General features: G+C 38.9%; 1 protein-coding gene across 4 annotated transcripts in view; it reads left to right on the forward strand.

The window, feature by feature from the left end:
* Positions 1-19,081, forward strand: part of SEMA3D (semaphorin 3D) — a 135,754-nt gene that overhangs the window by 79,876 nt on the left and 36,797 nt on the right. For all 4 annotated transcript variants that reach the window (XM_064421856.1, XM_064421858.1, XM_064421855.1 and 1 more), the window contains exons 7-8: positions 653-781; positions 7,167-7,309. In XM_064421856.1, the coding sequence (XP_064277926.1) occupies positions 653-781; positions 7,167-7,309 (272 nt within the window). The remainder of the gene's footprint in view (positions 1-652; positions 782-7,166; positions 7,310-19,081) is intronic.

Here is a 19,081-nt window from a genome sequence, read left to right on the forward strand (position 1 = left end):
CTTATTCAAGCGAAATGTGTCATTTATTTTAGGGAGACCACTCTGTGTTAAAATGATGATGATTTGTGTCTGTAGCCATATTCCCGCCATTAACACAAATTCCTTGAATTTGTGCCTGAATTCCTCTTTGTGAATTAAGTTTTGGATGGAGATCCTTGCTGCAGGAATGGGCCAAGCTGCAACATTCCAGTGGAGAATCATCTATCCTGTTTTTGTGTCTCTGGAGCAGCAAAGCCATTGGGGCCATGGCAGTCCTGGGACAGAGGAGTGGCTGGAATGGACAAGTGGCCATGCCCTCACCATGGCTCCCAGGTGTATGGGACAGGGTGTTCAGATTAAATAGATCTTTATACCCTTAAGAGCCCAGTACACATTAAAGCCTGGGAAATTTACTTTTCTGGATGCCTAAAAGATCTGAAAATTAGGCTTTGACTGTGTTACTTCTCAGATACATAAATATCACCCTCATTTAAATGTAAATAAATTCACATAACCAAAAACCCCACTAAAATATGACCCAATAATATTTTAAAGCATTAAATTGGTTTATAGATCAATTATACACAGGTGTTTTCCACCCAACAAAATGTAAATAGTCTTAAATTTTTTTTTATGCCACAGCTGTAGGAACCCTATTTCTTTTTCATTGCAGATGAGTATCTTTATGCTGGAACAGCTTCTGATTTCCTTGGCAAAGACACTGCTCTGACACGTTCTCTGGGCCCTTCTCACGACCACCATTACATCAGAACTGACATTTCTGAACATTACTGGCTTACTGGTAAGATCCCAAACATATGCTGTTGTCATTTGCATTGTCCCTGCCTCTCTGAAGTTAATAGCTCCTTCCTTATATAAATATATGTCCAGTAACTATAAATATAGATATTGTATCATGGAGGCTTTGGATTACGTAGGCTTTTTTTAAAAAGCTCAGTGGAACAGAAGTGCACTTGAGAAAAGTCACAGAGGTGAAAATGCTAATTAAGGGAAGAGTGGGAGCATAAGACTTAATCATAGTTTCTGTCTTTGATCTGTATATCTGTGTATAATCCTACAATGGAAATAATATCATCACTGAAATGCATCTATATCGAGTCTTGTCAGAATAATTTTTTAAACTGTATTTTCGAATCACTTGTTATAAGCTGTTCTGTATAGCATGTTGTAAAGACTGGAAATCCCACATTTTTTGGTAGGAGGTCTTTTTTTTCATTTTTCAGGGGGAAAAATACCCTTTGTTGCTGTGAGGATCATTTTAAAACCACTAAGGGCACACTAAAATAGCTTCCCAAGCAAAACACTGCTTTTTCTTGCCCGTTAAAAAACATTGTGAGCTAGTAAACCCTCTAAAAAACTGGCTGCATTTGCACCCAGCCAGTCTCAAACCACACACAGAGTAACATGGAAAACTTCACTCACAAGCTAACCCTGCACAATTAAAGCATCCCCCGTTTAGCTGTCAACTGTCTTTAAAGATGTGGCAACACTGGCCCTGGCTCAGGATGCCTGTGTGACTATTATGGGTGCAGTGTAAGGCCAGGGCCTGCTGACCACAGGGTTAAGTTGTCTTCCCAGCAGACAGTTTCTAAAAAGGGTAATTTTGCCTCTTAACTCTTTGAAACCTCAACAAGAGGAAATGTTGTTTTTTTTTCTTAATAATTTTTCCCTTCCTTCTTCTGTATTGTTGCCTTAAATTTCTATCTAGATGCAACTCTGTAACCCCAGGATTTCTGATGTGAGATAAGGATAAAAAGAAAAAGCCACTTAAAAATCAGGTTTCCCTTTCCAGATAGGAGATTGAAGAATGTCACTCCACTGACCTATCCTACTTTCATTTCCTGTGCTGAAAGTGTTTCTTGTCCTACCTCTCCTATCTTCGTCCCTTGTTTCCACACACCCCTTGTGCAGTGCAGAGCAGAAATGGACTGTGATACAGACCATGATGGGTCCTTCCAGCAGTCAGTTCTCTAATTCTGATTAGCCATGCAACTCCATATCCAATTTTATCACTGATGGCCTGCAGATGCTCAGCATGGAAAGGTGGCTGGGTAGCTGCTTTCCTAAGGGATGCAGTAATAAGGTAAAAACAAAGGTTTACTGTGGTTTGGCCCTGAGGAGCATCTGGTGTAATCATTAGTATAGATCCACATTGATGAGCATTACAGGGTTCAGTTGCCAGTCCAAAAGAACTTGTAGCTTAAAGATACAGTTCCAAACATTTCTTTCTCTTATTATTGTTTCTTCATGAGCAGTTTGAGGCAAGGGAACAGTACAAGAAAACACAATAAACTGTAGGTTTGAGAAATGTTTAGATGTTTTAGTTTGGGGGGGAGGGGTGTCTGCCTTTCCTCTCTCATTTAGATTGATTCATGATTTATTCTGTTTTCACTTAAAGCATCTGTATTTGTGAAGCTTTTCTAAGGAGAACAGTATATTAATATGTCTGGGTCTGAAAAACAGCTTTAGTGTGCTAGACTGTGAGGTGAAAATTGCCCCACACTATATAAACACTGAAGACCCTATATTTTCTTCAGGTTTACCTTGTTTCCAGCCATATAAAACCCTGCAGTCACAATTCTGTCTAAGACTTCACAAACACAATCCATTCAGTGTTATACTAAGAGGCATAGACATAAACTAGGTGCTTTTAATATTTTGAAACAGTCCTTTTAAGGTTGGAGAAAATTTTAAGTGCAACTTGAAATGACGGCATCATTTCTGCTATAAGCCATAGGGTGGCCAATATATTTCTAGTTTATTGTGTAATGTTACCAATTACATACTTCTGTGCTTTCAGCCAGTATTGGTATAAAGAAAATATTTACGTGATTTCAGATTCAAAACTCCCATCTCATGTAAATCCCCACTTCCCCAATCAACTGCCCATTTACGAAGCATGTGTTAGACCTCCAGTAAAAGTTGTACATACTTGGATAATTGTACAATTGGAAATAAATTATTACCATGCATGACTCATGTTTTACTTAGGATAAGCATAAAATGTACAACTTGTTTTCTTCCTGAGGGCCAAGGAAGTTTTGCTATAATGCACCTTAATATTTTTAAAGTTTAGTCTTATTCTGTTTCTGGAAACAAAATTATCCTTCCCTGAGGGAAGGGAGGTAAAGACAAAGCACGAGGGAAAAATGCGTGGGATACCTTCCAGTTCCTTGCAGGGCATCTCTATCTTGGCTAATTAAGACATGTCCTAATCTCAGTGACTGAATAGCAGCTCCACGGAGGGGGAAGGAGGAAGGCAGCTAATCTTTCCCATGACTCAGGCTCACACGTGCTCGTACTCCCGCCAGGGTGGCACTGGGGCAGAGGGGAGCAGGGCTGGGCTCTCAGGCCTTCCCACAGCTGCTCACTGGAGCTGTCTCGCCCAGGGACGAGGCACGTGGGGCTGGTGGCCCCTCTCCGGATGGCAAAGCCACCCACTGGAACCGAGTCTGCCCCGTGCCAGCCCCGTGGGCAGAGGAGAGCACCCACAGCCCTACACAGGCATCCACTGAGCAGCTGCACATTGCTGCCTCCTTCGTAGGAAGAGAAGGCCATAGCTGGGACGAGTTCTTCCTTGAATTGCATTCACCTCTTTTTTTTTCCTTTTCACTTTTTTCATAGCAATTTAGTCGTCTTTTCCAGGGCAAAGTCTTGGAGGCAATGAGTTCTTTATATCCTGAGAACTTTGGATGGGATTCAGCTCCTTAGCTCTAAAAGGCAAGAGCTAGCATTCTGTCCGAGCTCAGTCCTTTTGCTTGCCTCTGTAATTTACTGAGCGAGGTGACACTTCCAGAGGGTGACTCACCCCGCCTATTGTAGGAATCTGCCTTAAAATAGGATTATTCATTGTCACTTTGTCCCTCCCTGAGAGGGAACCTGGCTGAGAATGGGTTAGGAGCTTGACTTCTAGGTGGTTATGGTAAATGAGGTAAGCACTGTCCTTTGTATTCTGTCATGCCATGTATTTCTGGCAGCCCAAGTACACAGAGGTGCTGCTTCCCACTGTTTCGGGTTGCTTTTTAATTTCTTTGTTTTCTGGGACAGCCATTCCTTTGCGGTTCTCTTTTTCTGAGCCTAAGTTCTCCACTGCCAAAAATGCTGGTTTCAGAAGGGGGTGATGGCCAGCAGGTAACAAACAGCCACCCTAGCAGTGAAGGACCAGCTGTATCAGCTTTTCCTATCAGACCACATAAAAAAAAAAAAGCAACTAGCAACACATGTACCATCCATTGCCAGAGCTCACGAAGCCATTAGTCCCTGGGCTGGTTACATACAATCTAGCCATGAACTTAATATGTGTGAAGATCTGCTGCTTAAGCAGATAGTGGGGGGGGGGTGGGGGGGGGGGGAGATAGCTCTGTCTGTGGGAAAACAAACAGTAGTATAAAATCATCATAATTCGTTTTTTCACCCATGAAAAGAATCCAAAAGCCTAATTCACAGTTAGTTTAAATGCACTTTTATATGTTGGATAGATGGGCTAGAAAAGATGAGACAAAGATCTCAATTACAGAACATTATGTGCTTTTGAGAGCATAATCTCTTCTATGTAATTATTTTCAATTCATCCTCATATCTTTTAAAATGTATTTCTGTTCAAATTTAACTTTCAACTTCAGTGTTTTTAGTTGTGATTTAAAATTGTTAAATATTGGTGTTCCTTTAATTTGTTATAGATTCTTCTAAATCTGTTCCAGGAATTGGTATTGAGACATATATTTTTTCATTTGGCTTGCCAAGGAAAGCAATGAAGTTTAATCTTCAACCCCCCATACATTCAGTGTTTTGTTCTGTGAATGTGGATTAAGAAAAAAAAGGATGTGACTTTCAAAAACATGGTATAGAAGAATCTCACAGGTTTCCTCTTAAATGGCTATTTTGCTAACCACATATTTAAGAAACCATACTAGAAGCATATTTATGTATTTATTCATGCTTAGAGATCTAATCTTCAAAGTAGCCTTACAGGCCCTGAGGGGTAATGGAATATTTTCCTCAAGCTCATTTTGAAATCCTGACTTAAATTTATAGATCTTGATGTCTGCATCATTTCATTTTTTCTGCTGACACCATTCTCTAGTGTCAGAAAGGTTTAAAATGGCAGCAGCACTGTGGCTATTTTCACCCATAAATTTACTCTTCTGCCATAAAGGTGCACACTGAGCACTTAAACACATCCCATTTTGTCTCAGACCCTTTGTCTCAGTCTGCAAACTTTTGAATCAAGGACTCTCTTTTTCTTCTATGTGTACTGTGGAGTTCATGGTGAAAATTCCTCAAGGCTAATATAAAGTAACAATCATTATGAAAAGGACAAAGGCATGAATATATATTGAAAGCTGATAATAGTATTCCCCCATATAAACAGTGTGCTCTGTTTGCTCTGCATTCTTACACCACCCTCCTTATTGCTTTCTACTGCAGCCTACCTGATACTGGGGGACAAAGACTGTGTATTTTATTCCCGAAAGAATGTATTTTAGAGTCAAGGGTCTCTTTGCACTGTATTTGTATAGCCACTTCTGTTTAAAGAAAAACACCATTGATCCAAGTGCCCTGAGAAGAGCTCATCTACTGCAGCACACTGGGGGATGTCTTAAAAATTACAGCCCCAGGTAGCTGGTTCACTTGTGCAAGGCAGGGCTGTTGGTTCTTCTGCTGCAGTCATGGACCCTGAAATTGCTTCAATTTCTGATTTTTGTGCAAAATTAAAAGGAAAACAAACAAGAAACCCCAACACTGGAAACAAAACTCAAAACTGTACCTCAGCTAGTGAGCAGGTAGAGCAGGATTGGAGGCCATGGATGAGGGAGCTTGGGAGCAGTGAGGAACATCTTGGCCCAGTAAGCACGCCTGCAAGATGCAGGCAGACACCCACGCTTGCCTTGGAGGAGCCAGGAGTAATGTAATGGCCCAGTATGCCACAGCAAGGCATTTTTTGCAAAAAGCAGATTAAAATAACCCAAACAAACCATTACATTGATATAGCCAATCTGTTTTCCAGCACAGGGAACTGCATCCTTAAGACTGGCCAACCAGTTTTGGAGTTTGCTGTGCTAACTGGGGAATCCCAGCTTGGGACTGTGTTGGATTTGTGTTGGAACCCTGGTTACTGAGAATTTTAGACTTTCTGTTGCTGACAAACACTTACCCCTGAGAAATTTTCTCTGCCCTCTCAGGCCGTAGAGAAAATTTCCAAAATTAAATTATAAAAGTAACATTGTTAGTGTAGAGTTTGAATAGAAGTGTGTAATATCACACAGTAAAAAACTTAGAATTTAAAACTTTAGAAATAGCAATATATATAAAACAAGATAGAAGTTTTAAAGCAGAAGCTAATCCTTCTTCACCTTCTTCTTCCTTGGTTTGGGTGATATTGTATAATTAAATAAAAAAGTCCACATTACAAACTACAAGTAGTTAGTTATCGAGCTAAAAGTGAAAATAATTTAAATATAATTTCTTAATTAAATAGTTTATCCTTAAAAAGCCTCATAGAGAGAGAGATATGGCTCCATATTTTAGGTTGTTAAAATGAAGTACTACAGAACTCACAGCTTGTGAGACTATAATATAAATAAGAACTAATAAACATCTAAATCCAAATAAAAAATACCATCTCACACATTTAATCCCAACCCTGAAAAAAAAAAAAAGAATGTTAAAAACACTGATTTGGTAAATATAGTCAGTAAGATTGCTGTAACACAGATGTGTGGGAAACATTCCTTTGTAAGCTATCTCTAGTAAACTGTAGTATATTTCTGTATTCATAGCTGCTGCCATGAGTAATTAAATTAATTTAAATTCTACCAGGTGATTTCAGAAAACCTACTTTGCTTCATTTTGATGGCAAAAGCGGTAAGGTAGATTTGTTTAGGCAATACTTTGTACTGAGAGTTACTCTGTTTCCAAACAGAGAATGATAACCAGTGCTGCATACTTTTGCAAGTGTTAGTAAATTCTACACACAAAAACATCAGCCTAAGAGTAAATACTTCAGACTCCATGGTGCTTTTCACTTGGAGTGCTTTTCACTCACTGCTACATATCTACATAATATTTTTATTTCACTGAAAGATGTAACATAAATGCAGAGTTTAACAGCAAGTACTAAGTCTTTTCTTCAGATTTTGAATCCCCTTTTTGTTTTTAATTTCCAGGAGCAAAATTCATTGGAACTTTTCCTATCCCAGATACTTATAATCCAGATGATGACAAAATCTACTTCTTTTTTCGAGAAATATCACAAGATAGTGGCACATCTGACAAGACAATCCTTTCCAGAGTTGGGAGAGTTTGTAAGGTGAGGACTCTATCTTTTTGATAAAAATTAAGCAAGTGTGGTGTGGTTTATTTCTATGAGAAACATGTTTTCCCCTCTGTTACACAATGAGCCACTGTAGTAATTTTTCTGAGCATCAATTACTAATGCCATCTGAAATTTACTTGGCAAAAAATAGACTTGATATTGACAGTGCATGTCTTTTAAAACGCTAATAGGTGTATAAATTATAATCCTGTGTCCAAACAGTAAAGTTTTGCCCTTCAGTGCAACAATGTCATGTTTTGTTTCATGAGCTTCCAGTGAGAGTGGATGAGCCAAAGTGTATGCAGTGGCAAGGTATTTGGAGTTTTGTGGAAAGTTCCCATTGATGTATGGACATACAAACCCATTTCTTCAGCATGGCTCTGTACACCATTCCTGGGCATTGCTGAGAGCTGGGGTCAGTCATTTGTTTCTGCACATTCCTGATAACCCGCTGGGGTGAGGGGAGGCTAAGGAAATATGCAGTTTCTGAGATACACCCACATCTGCCTAGAGGTTTCCTCCCTTTGGAAGAAGAGCAATCCTTGACCCATTGAGCAGGAGGAATGAGACCCCAGGTCTCCTGCAGTGTAAAAAGTTAATTTGGCTGGTGCTCTGACCTCCTTTGAATGATTACTCCTTCACTTTCTCCCTCATTCTGCTTGGGTTTGCTCTTTATGAAAGATTTGTGCCTCAGTGGTATATACAGACACAGGCTTTCATGAGCTTCAGTCTTCTTGGAGAAGCGTCTCTGTCCAGGGCAGAAGCCTCCTCAAAAGATGAGAAGAAAAACATCATTCCTGCACATGAAGACAGCAGTCAGTGTAGCAGCTGTTTAGCAGCCTGATGTTTTCACTGAGGTCTCTACCCACAGTGGCAGAAGGGTTTGTAGACTTCTTTGTTAAATACACTCTGTCCAGTCCCTTGTCCCTTAGGACATTCTGTCCCTCTATTCTGTAGTAACAGAAGCACTTAGTGTAAGTGCTCCCATCCTGTCCTTGGGTCTTCAGGAATCACTGGTAAAAATCAGGAAAATGGAACTTGAAAGCTGCTTTCATATTAGTAAAATAGTAAACATAAGCTTTCATCAAATGTTTATCTTGTGATAAATTAGAGATAAGCAGCACTACAGAAGTCACACAAATAGGTACATTTCTATGATTTTGTTCAGAAGTTTTAACTGACTTTCAGTTTCTGAGCAGTGTGACTACGCTGGCAGTTTCTTGAGAAAAGTGAAAATTAATACATGAATAAAAGTGTTTGTGATTTGCAATAAGATGTGTGTGGGAGAAGAGCACTCATTCAGCTATGTACACACACTGGAAAAAAAGAGTGGGCAAGTTGTGTAGATCTGCAGCTGCTCTGCAGTCCAGCAGACTCCCAGCTCCAACTGAGATTTCGGTGGCCACAGCCATTTCACACTTCTGTCCTTGACCTAAAGTGTTAAGATAACAAAACATTCATTCATAAATCAGTTCTCTAGTAGGTTTTTAGCCAGACAAAAGAATGGATAATCTTTAGTTGGGTATTTCACAGCAGAGTGATTAATGACAGAATGGAAATGCAAACATTTATGATTTGCTGCTAGACATGGCATTTGCTGATTATGAGAGAGCACTTAATGCATTAGGAGAAATTGATAGACAACATTTTCAAGCCAAGGCATATGAGAGAGTATAGTAAACTAAGATATATTGGCTAGAGAAAACCAGCATCCTTTACCTAGAGAAAAAGGGAGATAAGCTATCATAATAAAAGCAAATGTATTGTAAGGAAATCCTAATGACTGTGTATAATCATACCTCAAATGAGAATGAATTTGTAGAGTAATCATGTTAACGGGAAAAATGTAATGAATTTTATTTTTAGTAGTCAAACCAAAACAATGAAAACTGATAAGCAAGGTGATTATTATTAATAGTTCTACACTGTCTTCTTTATTTACTGAGCACTTCCCAATGGTTGCAGAATTCTTTTGATAATCCAGACTCCTGCTTTTTTATATTTGTCTTAATTACCTACAAATTCAAAAAATATATTGCTAATTATTATAATGAAAATAGAATTATTATGGCTATTTGATATAAATTAAATATGCAAATAGACTTGTCTGTTCAGGGACTGAGATATTTTGGATCTGTGCTGTGACATGAAACATCTGCTGTGCTTAATTGTCTCTGACATGGGAACAATGCCTTTGATTGCAACAATTGATAACAATAATTTGTAATTGCACTGTCTCATTAATGTGATCTGTGCTGCACAAAGTTAAGCCTTTGCCTTCTTTCCCTGTCAAGCAGAGAATAACAGTATTTGGGAGGAGCTCAGCAGCTTCTGAAGTAGTTTGGGTGGTGTAAACACAATTTTTTTCTAGTAGAACTTGATTGCTCTCTACCTCGTTATGCCTTAGGGCTCTTGTCCATTAATGCCAGAAACACATGCTGAAATTGGAATAGGCTTTGTTTTTAGTAAGAAGCTTAGTCAATGCAGCCTATTCTTTGGCTAATTTTCAAGGGTTCAACAATATGGTCTCTCAATGATCCCCTCCCTTAGGGAAAATCTCTGCAAAGTATTCCCCTTTCCCAGCTACTTTCAGACCCAGAAGACTGCAGTGCTCTCGCTGGCAGCTCTTTGCCCAGCGTCCAGCAGCTGTCACTTGTCCTGTTCAGCAGAGCATCTGCACCCAGTGCCCTGCAGCCTGTGCTGCAAGAGCGCAGCCGCTGCAGCCCTGCACAGCCTCACTCGCCTTCACATCATCTTTTCTGTGTCACTGGGGGTGTCATGGCACTGGGGAGGAGCTGCTGTCAACAGTCACTCTCAGAACCAGTTGTGTCATTTATCATGGCAAATGGCATTTCCTGTTTTTGGTTTGAGCAAGGCAGAAAAAGTATCTTTGCCTATCTGCAATACCTGATTCTACTTCTGTTGCGTTCATACTTTGATGAATTGGAATGTTTGGGGTTATTGGTGTTCTTTTCATGTAAGGCCGTAACCAAAAAGAAAAATCACTATTTCAGCCAGAAAAATTTATTTATTTTTTAAAATGCATGCAGTTAGACATATGTATATTAATTGATCACACAAACCTTAACTTTTTAAGAGCATGGATCCACTTATTCCTACTTCTAGAAACACAGGCATAAGCTTTTACAGCTACACTGTCTTCAAGCCCACAACGCTGAACCACTTTGCATCAGATAAAGACAGGACACAGTCATTACACATTGGGGAAGATTTTGGAAAAAAAAAAAAATTCAGCATCCATATACTATGCCCTATGCAGTCCAGTAGCAAGTCAGCTTCATTTTTGTACATATTCAACTCTAAATGGTGGCAGAATTATAATTCTATTTTGTTGACACGTTGTATATGTACAAGTACAGCCCTAGAAAAGAGTCAGTTTTCCCTCCTATTTTCCCTCCTATTTTCCCCACTCAAATAAAGGGAGAAATAAAAATCTATTGTAGAAGAGTCACAGAAATAGTTTTGAAGAGGGAGGAAAGTTGTTGGAGCTTTTGTTTGTTTGTTATCTATATAGAAACACATCTTTTCATAGTTACAACCTCATCCTATTGGAATGAAGTGGAAATTAGCCAAAAGCAGTAGTCTCTCTGCTGCAGTATGAAAATCCTGTTTATTATTACAGTGGTTTGCATTTGCTGTGTTACAGGCTTCTCTTTAATGGTTTTGGTGATGTATTGCAAAACTTAAAGCTTGCAGTCTTAGAGGCTGGTTTCCGAGACCTCAACTGCCAAGAAATCAGACTTCAGCCCCTGATGTTTTCCCATATTTCCCAAAGTGTTTGGTATCCAGAAGCAGCCTTTGTTCTAGTGGGAACAAGTGAGCTCTTTGTCTTTTTCTTTTCCTTTTTTTTCCCTTTTTTCTTTTTTTTTAATGCCGTTCCACCCTTATATATACCAAGCTGTACCTGGGGAAAAGAATACTGCAATTAGGCACAGCCCTCTTGGTTAAACTGTACTTTCTAAGCACACTGGAATGTAATCATTTTAAGAGCTCTTGAGTCGAGAGCCCTGGACACACCCTGCATTCCACCTTTGGGTAATGTAATTTATTTCCAAAGCCATGAACATCAGCAGAGTTCAAGGCTGTGACCTTGCCTCCTGTCTGGTGCTTAGAGCAATTTGTATTCCCAGGATGGCAGGAGGGAGCTGTTCCTGTGGCTCCAAGTCCAGAGTCTCCGCGGGCTTTGCCACAGGGCTGCTCATGTGTAGAAGTTAAGAGGTGTTTTTCTTGCCCTGGAAATAGTCTAGCCATGCCTTTACTATGACTAGGGATAACTGGCCCATTGTCATTATTGGTATTCCTGTATTGTGTAGATAATTGATCTCTCTCCAAAGCGCTTGGAGCTGTCCTGGCAGTGTCCTGCTTTCCCGTTCAGCCGCACTAGCCGGGTCCCGGAAGCCAAAGAGCCATGTTCACATGTTCTCAGCAGGGCTAATTAATCTGGGCTCAGAGCCATGCTCGTGCAGCTATCCTGCTTCCAGTTCTGGAGGCAACTCATTCCAGACGAGATTTAACTTCCTGTGTGTTACATGCTTACATACCTCCTTTGTCACCATAATATTGCCTGGCCACAACTCCAGCCATGGGAAATAGTTTTTTTTCATGATTTCTCAATAATAATGATTAAGAACTCTCTGAAAACGTCATCCCTTGAACAACCTTGGCTCTCATTTGCCCACTGAGTGTCTTTGCAGCCGTGAGTCCTTTGGCAACCAACTCCTCTTGGACTTCCAGATTTGATATTTGCACATTATGTGCCATTTGAAAGTTTTCAAATTATGTAGAAAAGCAGATGCTCATCATGATGATTTCATTTTTAAGGGCTGATGTGTTGGAGATTGTCCAGTTCCATAGAGTATCTCCTTCTAACTGTGATGGATTAAGAGATATAACATCAGGAATTGTCAGGTTTTTTGGTCCAAGTTTCCTTATTGGCAAGGGTTATATAAGTATAGGAAGTTTTGTAAATTTCTGTCCCTCATGGGTGTTTTCAATAATTGGTGTTTTGAAAGGGGAAATCATGATTTACAGATGAGGCAAAAATATGTAAGATATGCTTATATGTAAAGAGGTGTGACTGAATTTTACTGAGCCTCAGGGAAAGTGAGAAAGAAGTTGCAGTGTCAAGATAGATCTTTAAGAACTGAGCTATGGAAATGCAGCTGCACAACCTCTGAAGCAAACTTTGGAAGCCATCCTAGTTGCCAGAGAGACAACTGCCAACACACCTTGGCTCAGAAGTGGAAGCCTCTAGAGTTAATTGAAGTTCCTATGGCTAATCCAAAGTCCCTGACTTGTGAGTGGTTTGGCTCAGATGTTCAAATATCTGTAAGAGTACAAATAATGACTTTCTGATTTTGAAGTTTCCTCACATGATTGAATTATCTTCCTGTCTTTTTTTTCCCTCTCAGTACATTTATGATAAAAATGTACCAAGGTTTGCAGTTTTGCTATTGTTGATTGAGTACAGTGTTGTAAATACAGATGTTTCAGGATTCCAGATTCTAAAGGACTCTCTAAGATGATGACCTTCCTGTGTTCTTTGATCTCATATCCTTCCAAGCTCTCAGCCTGTGGTTGTCAATGCTGTGGTCACAATATCTCATGCAAGTGACTTCAGGCACTTGTACATAGCCAAGTGAGAAAACTAATTATCAGGCATTCCCTTCCTTCACTAAAGGCAGACAACCAGTTTTTGGAGGAAGACTCCTTCCATCTCAACCTAAATCACTCTCTGAAGGACATATTTTCCACTGACCATAAAGGGAGATCTGCCCTAATGAGTCTCTGGAACATGAAATGCAGACATTCTGATGTAAGAATGTGAAGTTCTGAATGGCAAATTGAAGCTTATTTGTTCATAGAGAAGCCAGTTTATCCCAGTGCTGGGTCTCATAGTCCTCCAGTTTCACAGTGCTGTCAATCTGTTAAAATCATAAAAATTTTAATTTCTTGTTTGATATTAATTGCATGATCCATCTAATTACTTGACTTGCCCTCATTATCAAGAATGCTGCCTTTGATAACCTGAAGATTTTGTTCTCTGTCTTTATATATTTCTCATGCATATATATAATATAATTTATGTTATGCATATATGAAAATTTAGGTGACAGACAGGTAAAGGCAAGTCAAACACTGGAATAAGCCATGTACAATTTATAATCAAATTTTTAAGTAGATTTTCCTGAGACTCCCATAACATATTTTATTTCTTCAGCCATAAGACTTTGCTAACTTCAGTTTCCAATTGAAGTTAGATTGAACAGCCTAGTGGTGGATATAGTAGAATACATTTAATTTGTGGCAGCATTTGGACAGTTTAGGGGAATATTCTTAATACTAGCATGCCTGCTGGAGATAATCTGAGCAGGATTGCTGCATGGCCTTAAGGTAAAATGGTACTTAGTTTTATTCTTTTGTTTGTCTCAAGCCATCTTTGTCTTTACCTGAGCCTGTTAGTTTCTGGATTTTGGGGATTTTTTCATGGTATGTTTAGTAACAGCCCAGAATTTGTCTTTGATGTGTAGTTAGATTTTCCAGTCTGGATCCCATCCAAAGATAATTTGCTAGAAGCTTCTGGGTGTGATGTTTAAATATTTTCCAAAATAAAAATCAACATTTTCCATGATGAACCAAACAGTTATGCTTGCTCCATGTATTTTCTCAATGAAATAAAAACAAGCCTGATTGAGGAGCAGGAACTAAACAGTCCCCACCTCATTGTCAGATGGGAACTGCAGACACAGAGGAGAAGTAACTTCCCCAAGTTTACTTAGTGTATCTATAGGAGAGCAGTCAAAGTTATGAAGTCTCATGTGCTTTCTTTCCCTTACTTATATTGCAAGTGTGCTTTTATTCTCTCTTGAGTCACACTTTGTGTGTAGCTTGATGTTTTCACCCTTAGCCTGATGAAATCACAGGAGGAATCTTCATCTACATTCTTATGGTTTGGTCAAGAAATTTTGCACCTGAATTCTTGAAAGAGCAAATTTAACTTTCCTGTGTTAGGTTGGTACCTATCAGAGTTGAGTGGGGACAGAATATGTAAAGTAAAACAAAATAATTATAGAAAGAACTGTGAACCTGAAGACAGAAATTGAAAGGAGACTGTTGGCTGTTTGTCCATTTATAAAGTCAGCTACAAGGTTGGAGGTTTTTTCCTCCATAATATAAGGCTTTGCTTCAGGGGATGCCATTTGTTTTTGGTAGCTTTGTCACATAGCTAAGCTTCAATAAGAGAAAGGCTCCAGGGCCTTTTGCAGCTTCAGCACTTTTCCTCTCTGTTCTCCAGCATTTCCTTTTATTCAGGCCAGGAATTCTCTTTGGATAGTCCTTTTGCAGATCTTGCCACTGGCTGTAATTAATAACCTGCTTCTAGAAATTCCACTCACTGTCTTTCTTCTTTTTTCTTCTTTTTTTTTTCTTTTCCTTTTAGAGGCTGTTCAGGATAATTACTGTCTTTAAAGTTTTATGAATCACAGTGTTTGACATCTTTGATGTAGACTGATTTTTCAGATAACTGCACTTTTTGTTCTAATGTTCAATTTGTCACTGTTACTTACAAGCAAATAAGAGATTTAAATCCCCAAAGATGCAGATGTTCTTTAGTTTTGTTGCCATCTGTTTTCCTGCCTACTGGATTCCAAGACTAACATTTGTTCATTTTAATGAAGCTGTATTTATATAGCATACAAGACACAACAGAATAGGAAATAGATACGACAGAAAGTCTTTAATATAAGTTGATTTTTAAATCACTTGATCATACAGCAATATCTTTTCTGATGGCTTTTATTCTCATGTGAACTTATCTTTAGCTAGACGGTTTGAAAAACCCATTGTTTTGTTTAATTGCACATAAATTTCAGATCAGAAAATTTCCATGGAAGACTCCCAAAAGAGGTGCATGACATGACCTTAAATTACTTCACAAAATTGACACTGTGCCATTTAAACAGCAGTCTTCCTGAATGTCATGGAAGTGGGACATCTGATATTTGAATTCTCAATGTAATTTGGTAAAAACCTGATTTCTCACTCCAACAAATTGTTTTCTGCAATCAGCTCAATGAAAAAGGATGAAATTTTAAGATTTCTGTAAATAAGAGTCTGCCTGATTTATTAAAGTTCTATTGGATTACTTCCCCATTTATCTAAGTAATTTGTAGTTAAAAATTTTTGTGATATATTGGGATAGTATTTCCTCAACAGGTGACAGATTGAAGAGCCCCCCTTCTAGTTGGCAATTATCTACATTTCTAACTCAGGCAAGCACAAGTAACCATGATTTTGCAGGATTTCTTTCTGTTAAAAAGAAGGTATTTCAGGCAGAAGTGTTGGTATTTGTTACAGCTTGTGAGATTACAAAGCAGTAAGTGCTAATTAAAGCTTTATTTATATTCAAAATGAAATATGCAGTCCCTAAGTGCCTTCATCTGTCCAGTAACAAAGTTTATAGTAAACACAGCTAATCCGGTGTGCTTAGAAGTGATATTTTGGGAGATAAGATTTCAGATACTCAAAGCTGGTTGGCTGTTAAAAGATTAGCCATATTTTTGGAATGAAAGGCTTGTTCAAGCTGCCTTCCCCTTCTCTCAGCACTTAAATTTATCTTGTCTCCATGTCCAGTCTCCCTGAAATATTTAGTGTTCTTTGTATTCAGGCCATATCTCTTGTCAAAAATCATTTCAGTACATTCAGTCAATTACTTAAACAGGCTGGAGGCAAACCTTTGCTTGGTATAAATCAGCTGAATGGGCTTCTTAGGAGTCTATGAATATGTGTTTAATGCTTACTTCTGTCCACCTGTGCACTAACTGGACTTTGCTTCGGTGATTTTCACTCTTCCGTGCCTTTTTTGTAATCCACTGACTTCCCAGCCTGTACATCCTCCTGTGTTTATGTCCTGCTCTACAGCCAGCTCGCAGCATTTGAGCACATCAATGATTCATTCCAGACTGCTACTATTAAATAATCTGTTTGGCAAAAGAGATTGTCTTTTTTCTGTAGCAGCCCAGTCTCAAAAATAACTTGGGTCAGTATTTCCTTTGTGCAGTCTCTCAGAGGCCAGTGATCAGGAATGATGAGGGTCCAAGGAATCTCCACCAGAGTGGGCAGATAGAATGCAAAGTGTGTGAGTACACATCAGCATGGTCTGAAGGAAAGGAGAACAACTGCATCGTGTCCAGCACCTGAAGCCTCAAGATGGGTCAAAGGCTGACCTAATATGCACCAAAAAATAGTATGAGGGAGGAAGGAGTGCCCTTTCTTAAAAAAATAGACATTTACAGAGCTTAGTAAGATAAATATTACTTGAGACTTGCAAAGACATACCTAGACTGTTTATAGCTTCTGAACCTCCTTAGTTTGAGCTGAACAAATTCTGTATATAGATAAAATCATGGCCTTTGTCAGTTCCTGCACTTTCTCAGTCAATCTCAGTGAATCCTAGGCATGTTATAGGAAAGGAAAGACACAAACAGAGATGACATATAGAATTGAGTACTATATGGCTACTGATCAAAAAAATCCCCCAAAACCACAAGCAAAAATATCATCCTAGTAAAATGTGCTTTTTATTTCACTCAGCCGTGGCAGTAGGAAGAAGCATGTTGAAGGATATGTCAGCATATTATATGTGCAACTGTCTAAATCAGTGAAAGGTCTTTTCAGTCTCTCTGCACCATAAATTTGTCACTCTCTGGCTTCAGAAGGACATGGTAGCTCTTGCAATGCTGACTGATCACTGAATCCTCTTTGCTCCATTATAAAGTGTACAGTGTTACTTTGACAGCTTTTGCATATGTAAAACACACCTAGTGAATGTCTTTTATAATGTCTCTTAAATTCAAATAACATGATTAACATCATGTCCTGGCTTGAGAGCAGGCAAATGTGGATACATCTTAAATCCATATATTTTATACTTTAATGCATATAGCAGTTGTTAAGATTGCTTCCTTTGAGCACAGTGTTTGGTTCACACTGCTCTCTAGCAACTCAGTGGAACTACTGATACATTTAAAATAAGCATTTGTGAAAATGCCATGGTGAATCACAGCTTAAGGCTGGTAAAACACATGTACATATCTTCCCATCTCTTGCAGAAGCTGAATGTTGCAGTGACAGGAGTAGGAACTAGACAAGGGTTCTTCTTCTATTCAAGCCTCATCACTTGCTCCACACTTTCTTCCTGTTCCGAGATTTTAGTCAGGTAGTAAGAGATACCTCATCTCCTGTGATGCTGCACTGCATCCACCAAAGTGGGAGCCCTGCAATGTGAGATTTGCTTAGCTAATCTGAATTGCCAGAGGAAGGAAAAGCTTAACACTCTTTGCTTTTTAACATTCTTTGTTGCATCTTTGTAGTTGTTTGGTTTCAGCTGCACCACAAAGTCTGTTTGCTCTGCCTTTGAACAGAACACACACATGCAGAGGGTTTTTTTGCTATTGGCTTCAGGCTGCTAATTTTGACACCTTTGTAATAAATCTGTTGGGTAGATGCAAAGCTTCAGGCTTGGCAGAACCTCAGGAAACCAAGAGAGGAGGCAGCAATTCTTGTAAGAGCAGGAGTTCCAAAGGCCATACATTAACAGGAATCATTTCCAACTGAGTTAATCTATTTGAAAGTAGCAGGTACATGAAAAGGAAAAGCAGTTAGAGTGCATTACCAGAGAAGTGTTACTCCTCGTGAAGTGATTTCAGCACTTAAAACCATCTTTCTGAATGCCTGTAGTATGTACAATACAGCCCTGAAGGGCCAAATGCAATCTGTGGTGATGACATGTAATTCCCACCACCCAGCGTTTCCTTCTCTGTCTGGTTCTGTGCCTTCAGATTGCAAAATGAATTAACAAGAAAGTGATTTCTCCTAATGAATCTGAAGGGGCTGAATATTTATGGATAAATTTGCGGTCCTTAAACTTACAGCACAGATCCCCTGAGCTTCAGACTTTATAACTGAGGGGAGTAGGCACCTTCCTGGCATCATTCAGAACCTACAGCTGGGAGACTACTGCTGATAACAACATTTCTTTTAAGTGTTTCAATTCTTGGTTCCTGCTAGTATATCATTGTCCATACCATTTTTAGGATAAAGAGCTCTGGGGCTAAATCGTTCTGCTGTTTGGAACCAGCAGGGTCTTTCATGTAGTCCATGGAAGAACATGTGCAAACTCCTAATTTGGCTTCTTAAAATTTAAATCTTCTAAAATCTACTATCCATACACCTCTGCTGATCCAAGTCAGTAGAAGGTCACTTAGCCTTCAGAAAGGTAATTCCAATTTCAAGTGACCCTTTATATATTTTCTTTCTTTCTCCAGTGGCTAAAGGAAATTTGGGCAAGCCTGCTTATGTTTTGGAAATCCATAGTAAAATACATTAAAAAAATCCCTGTTGCAGGAGTACAGACTGATATTTCTGTAACAATTATTATTAGAATAATATGACTGGTTTTGCCTGGAATGCATTTTTCTCTGTACTATGTACACAAAAATAAACCAAGAGTGCAGTATTTGCATTGTGAGCTGCTGATAAATAGTTTTCCTTTTTCTTTTGCGAAATCTATCAGAAACGTTCTGTTCTATTATTTGGTTTGTAAAGAATTTTGAAGAACAACTGGTTATAAAAATTAGCCTCACAGAGAGCAAGAAATCATGTGATATGGATATTCCAATTAAAAAGCTGGTGAAGGAACTTCACAATCAGTTTTGGGTGTAATTAGAAAATTTGAATTGCCCCCTC

Source organism: Passer domesticus, chromosome 5 (assembly GCF_036417665.1).
Source record: "Passer domesticus isolate bPasDom1 chromosome 5, bPasDom1.hap1, whole genome shotgun sequence".
NCBI lineage: Eukaryota > Metazoa > Chordata > Aves > Passeriformes > Passeridae > Passer > Passer domesticus.